Source organism: Austrofundulus limnaeus, unplaced genomic scaffold (assembly GCF_001266775.1).
Source record: "Austrofundulus limnaeus strain Quisiro unplaced genomic scaffold, Austrofundulus_limnaeus-1.0 Scaffold239, whole genome shotgun sequence".
NCBI classification, from domain to species: domain Eukaryota; kingdom Metazoa; phylum Chordata; class Actinopteri; order Cyprinodontiformes; family Rivulidae; genus Austrofundulus; species Austrofundulus limnaeus.
In genome coordinates this window covers 129298-135439 of record NW_013952641.1, presented here as the reverse complement: position 1 = coordinate 135439, position 6142 = coordinate 129298, and the positions used below count along the sequence as shown (strand labels likewise).

General features: G+C 42.0%; 1 protein-coding gene across 1 annotated transcript; it reads left to right on the top strand.

Moving 5' to 3' along the window:
- Window positions 1–3868: 3868 nt before the first annotated feature.
- Window positions 3869–4888, top strand: LOC106525752 (achaete-scute homolog 5). The gene has a single exon (XM_014020082.1). The coding sequence runs from the start codon at window positions 4124–4126 to the stop codon at window positions 4634–4636; it is 513 nt and encodes a 170-aa protein (XP_013875536.1). The 5' UTR covers window positions 3869–4123; the 3' UTR covers window positions 4637–4888.
- Window positions 4889–6142: the final 1254 nt, after the last annotated feature.

The window sequence follows — 6142 nt, the reverse complement described above, 5'->3', positions numbered from 1 at the left end:
ATTTTGTATGGTTTAAAATGTTCTTTTGGAATCCGCTGTCAGATTTAATATTGGTGTAGGATTAAAAATTTATCCACATCCCTGGTATTTGTAAAATCGACTGATTTACAGCCGTTGGGTTGACTAATGTTGGTCAGCTGTGGCAGCCATCTTGAATTAGGTTGGCTCCATAAGTTAATAAGTTGTAGACCTCCATCCACCTGTTTCATTCAGATCTGTCAAGTGGCTCATGAGATRTTTTGTTAACAGACAATTGAGGTTGACTCCAATAGTTAATGATGAGGTTCTGATCAAAGATCAAATGCAGTGAATAGTGCTCAGTCTATGTGTTGGATCAGAGTGGGTGCTGCAGACTAATGAAGAAGGCTGGTGGTCCACCGGAACACAGGGGRACTAAAAAGACAATCACAAAAACCATAAAACAGTCTAATTTTAAAACGCAAAAAGCCATAAACTAACAAAGAAGTCAGATCWCAACATAGAAAACAGTTTATCCTTGAAAAAGCAACAAACATTTTTAATTTAACTTAAATCCAATGCCTTTCTTGATCACTTCGTTCTTCCATTAACATTAATCAAGACTGTGATCCTTGAAACAACTTATCCTGAATTYACCTGCATGTTGCTGCTGTGGGTTAAAGAGTTTTGTCCAAATCTTCAAATCGTCTTCAACCTCATAACAAAGTATTTTTAATATGTTCAGTTGTTTCTAAATGTGGTAAAAAAAGAAAAGAAAAGAAAGTAAATGCTCATCAGCAAACCTTCTAATCCACATGTTAACTCGCAGCTGCAGAGGCCTTCATGTTCACTTTTAGCTTTGGAGGAAGTCCACAAAAGCTGTGGCTACTGTTGCTATGATGTAGGAACAGTAACACTGGCTCTGTAGCTTTGCTGTAAATACTTACCTCATTACTTTAAATAAGCTCTCACATTTAAAGGATCAAATGGAAAGTGCTTACTCCCACGTTTCGGAAGACACGTCATAAAAAATGCTGTACTTGGCTCGTCCAGACAGCTGCAGACGGCCCACGTCAGGACACAATTCATGTTGCTTCTGCAGTTTCTAAATAAAGATGCTGTTAAAATGATTTTCAACTCTTTATTTTCGGAAAAAAAACGTTGTAGAAAAGTTCTTAAAACTTTAGAATTTAAATTWAAAGCCGATCACCCAATGCCTTTCTTGACAGAGTTTTAAAGTAGGATCATTTATGTTGAGAAATAGCAGTTGTAGCTAATTTGATCCAGCCTTTAAAATAATGTTACGATTAATAAGGTGAGATCTTGAAGGATCCCACCTGTCAACATTTGCTGGCCCAGTTCTGGCCCACACGATGCATTAACACTCATCTCAGAAACCACAAAGCATGATGGCCCTTTGGTGGCTCAGAAGTGGTATGTTAGAGGTGGTCTCTGAATGGGCCAGCACCACATAAACCAGACCACAACTGGCCCAGTTTTGGCATAACAGTACCATCATTGCCAGACCTGGCCCACAAACCACTTGTMATGCCAGCAGTGCCAGCTTGACACCAGAATTGCACTGCAAAAACTGTCCATCTTACCAAGTTTTAAAATCTTATATCCAGCTAAAAAGTCTTTTTGATCTTGTTTTGAGACTGATTTACTAAACAAGAACTGATTGTGTAAGAATAATAATCTTATTTTCAGAATGTGTAAGATTATTTGTGTCGTTAGTCTGAAAATTTGACTCAAATTAAGTCAAAAATTTCTGCCAATGGAGTAAGAAAATTTTACTTGGTAAGATTCTTAAAATAAGAAAAAGAGTCAAATCAAGTATTTCAAGAATCTTACCAAGTAAAATTTTCTTATTCCACTGGCAGAAAATTTTGACTTAATTTGAGTCAAATTTTCAGACTAACAAGACAAATAATCTTACACATTCTGAAAACAAGATTATTATTCTTACACAATCAGTTCTTGTTTAGTAAATCAGTCTCAAAACAAGATCAAAAAATACTTTTTCGCTGGATATAAGATTTTAAAACTTGGTTAGGTGACATTTTTTGCAGTGTGGCCCACACCTATTTGCTCTGTGGGATCTGTTAATACTCAGAACATGTCTTGTGGATACTCTCAGCTACTACCACACCAAATTTGAGCTCAGTAGCTATTTTGTGTTGACTAAGATCAATTAACTGCAGCAGCCATCTTAARCTGGGTTGATTCCAAAAGGTAATCAGTTGTAGACGAGTTTCACTGATGTTGGTTCACTGGTTCATGAGATAAATGGTGACAAGATACATAAACTAACACACACAAGTTTGTATTTACATCCTTATTAGGACCACATATTGACTTCCATTCATTTCCAATCATTTCTGTAGCCTAACCCTGACCCTTAAACATAACCATTACCAGTAAGTACATAACTAACCCTACTAGTAACATGACTACATCTGCTCATCACATGTGTGTGGATAAACTCTGGCAGCAGCTCCATTGGTTTCAATCACGGTGCGAGGTTTAGCTGTTTAAACTAAAATGAATTTGGGAAATGGCATCAAATTCCACTGGAAGCACAACAAAACTGGTCTTTGGTCCCCAAGATTACTAGTACTGATCCTCAAGGTAAGTAAATGTCCTAAAAAGGCAACAAAAACCAAGTAGCCACACACACAAATACTATCTCCTACTTTTCACCTTTCAGGACGTAACTAAATGTTGCATAGTCCTCTTTCTGTCTTTGTGTTACTGTCTCTGTCAGGTTGCTTTGAACAAACGAACAGAAACCCTTTCCATGTAAAAGACAGAGTTTTGTTTTTCTTCCTCAACATTAAGCTGAAAATTCGGTCTTAAAAGCACTCAGATGCTTGGTGTCGCTCCAAAGAAAACGACAACTCAGCTAGACAGAACGCTCACTACCTGACAGCAGCCTCTGCTCCATCATGGTCCAGCAGTGTCCACCAACACCACGCTTCAGAGTGGGCGTCAGCTYGGCACATCCCTGTAAACGAACAAGTTCCTGTTGTGCTTCTGTCCATGAATGAAYACAGAAGACATGACGAGTATATGTGAGATGAGCATAAACCAGCTCAGAAAACCCTCGCCTGTTTATTGTTCCAGATATACGCAGCCAAGGCCGAGTGACGGGTTGAAAACTCCACTGTTTATTTTACATCTCTTTCTGAAGTGTGCCTGGAGACACCAGGAACAGGATGAATAACACATTAGGGAGGAGAAAAAGACAAAAAGCTAAATAATCAACACTGGAGCAGAACTGTGAGGGTGTTTTTTTTTTTTTGCTCCAATTTTGCAACAGCAGCGTAAAATTACAAGACTGAAAAGTTTGTAAAAACATGTCTTCTGAATTTGTAATAAAAAAAGAGAACTGGAAGTCATGTGGGGAAAGAAAGGCGAAGCGAAGCGGCTTTGTTTTTGTCTAAAGGAGTTAATATGTTTGGCTAGGCTGASAGCCAGCGTGGAGCACGGCCTGCTGCAGTTCTATTCTGATGGGTGACCAAATGGGGTCAGCTAAGTCTGCTGGAATCAAACCCTGCGTCTCCCACCCACAGTAGCAACGTGACAGACTGACCCAAGGGTAATGACATGATTGCGTTGTGAACTTGGAATAAATCTAATGAGAAGTATGGGTTCTGATCTGCACACAACCTGTCCAAGCCAAAGCCAGGTGCCTCGTCCTGGAACCTGGTTTGGCAGAGAATTTACAGAATCTTGGCTCCAGTTATTGCGGAGGATTATGTGAGCTCTCTTATCCACTTTCATGCTTATAACSTGTTCGCCATGTTTGTGAAACATCTCAGTATCAGTAGCTGATGAAAAACACAGACCCGTCTATGTTAGCAAATCACTATTTTTAGTCTAGTCATGTTTAAAGGGATCNTGTCCAGGTGTCCCTGTGGTGGATTAAGACCTGTCCAGGTGTCCCTGTGGTGGATTAAGACCTGTCCAGATGTCCCTGTGGTGGATTAAGAACTGTCCAGGTGTCTCTGTGATGGACTGAGACATGTCCAGGTGTCCCCTGGTGGGTCCTCTGGGACAGGAAGTTTTAAAACAGACTTGAAGCTGAACTTGTCTTCTGGTCCTGTCTCCACAGGTGTGTCTAACCAGGTGTCCTATTCACTCATTGGCTGCTGCAGGTCACATGATGAGCTTCTCCCAGTCCCTCTTTGATCGGTTCGGCGTGTCTCCCTCTGCTGGACTGGAGGACAATGGCGTCCCGCCGCACTTGGACTCTTTGTCCAGCTCTGTCCCGTTCCTGTTCTACCCCTCCACAGTGGATCCGGCTGCTTTTGGACTCTATAAGACCCCTCTGAGGGGACCCGGGCCCTCTGGGATCCTGCCCTACCTGCCCTTCCACCACGGACACTTTGGCGTGTACGAGTGTCCATTTGAGCCGGCGTTCATCCAGAAGAGGAACGAGCGCGAGCGTCAGCGAGTCAAGTGCGTCAACCAGGGCTACGCCAAGCTGAGGGACCACCTGCCGGGCCGCAGCGCCGACAAGAGGCTCAGCAAGGTGGAGACGCTGCGGGCCGCCATCAGGTACATCAAATACCTGCAGGGGCTGGTGGAGGACGGTCACAGAGGGGAGGAGTCATCAGAGGACACGCCTCCTGATCCACAGAATGGAGGCGAGACGCAGGCTTTCATGTGTTGACCAGGGAAAACAAAACGCCACATTCAGAGTGCTTCCTGCTTCACATGGTGGACCAATCAAAGAGCATCATCAGGTGGGAGGAGCCAGAAAGAACTTGAGTACACCATGGTGGGAGGAGCCAGAAAGAACCTGAGAGAACCAAGGTGGGAGGAGCCAGAAAGAACCAGAGAGAAGAGGTTATCTGCGGAATCAAAGTGGGCGTGTCACAAGAGTGGGCGTGTCTAAAGCATAAAGACTGTGGGCTGCGAGGCCTACATGACGGTATCCTCAGACCCTGCTTGACCTCTATACAGCCTGACCCTGACCCCAACACTAAGGTTAACCAGGAGAAATGTGACCCAAGTAGGGATCTCCAGAAAAAGTGGTACCGTACAGTAACGCCCCTTTTGTTCTTGTCCAATCAGGTGGTGCTGTACAGTAACGCCCCTTTTGTTCTTGTCCAATCAGGTGGTGCCATACGGTGATGCCCATTTTTTGCTTGTCCAGTCAGGTGTGTTCCTTTAAAAAAGTCCGTCAAATCAGGTGTGGCTTTAGAATCGCCTTTCGTTGGGACACGCCCACTCGTCTGCAGAGACCCCTACTTGACCTGAGAGTAGACCAAGGTGGGAGGAGCCAGAAAGAACTTGAGATCTAAAACTGACCCAGAACTCTGGATCCTCCTCAGATCCAGCTGTTCCTGTCATCTGATGAAGTGTTCTGGATCAGTGGTTCTGACCCAGGTTTGTCTGCTGGTTAATAAACAGATTTAAAGTTATTTCAAACAACTAAATACATTTAAAGAATGGACTTTAAACATTTCTCTGAAATGAACAATCTGAATTATTTAAACTCAGGTTTTATTTGGAATAAAACTTGATCTCAGCAGAACTCCTTCATGTGGACCGGACTCAGGCTTGTTTTGGTTGTAACTTGATATTGAGCACTAGGTGGCGCTGTGGAGGCCTGACACTTCAGAGTTCATGTAAAACCAGATTAAACAGAATAATGTCAAATGTTATCAATCTAAACCTGTTTGAAGCTTCAACAGTTTGTTTCAATAAATCCAGCTGCAGTTTCTACTGATGAAAATAAACATAAAAAACTAAGATTACTTGAAGATAAATAAGAACATTTCTGTAAATAAAAGTAAATATCCAGAAGTAAAAACTAAAAGCGCTAGTTAAATACCAAGATAACATAGTAAATAAAAGTTATGTTTAATTAGCTGGAGGTCTGGCCAGGGGTCCTCCTTCCAGCTGAACACTTCCTGTTCAAGATGTTGAAGAACCATGTTTTTTTATTGATGGCCTCCCTTCTCCCCTTATAGCCATCCTCTCCACACCATTATTATGAAATGTTTTTTTAAGTGAAGAGAAAATAGAGAGAAAAACAGAGAGAGAAGTAATTAGAAAGATAGAAAGARTYWAATAGCGATTAGAAGTATGTTAAATATACACCAACAAAACACAGGACCACACACCCAACATCTGTCCGCTCACCTGAAAAATAAATGGATAAATACTTGGA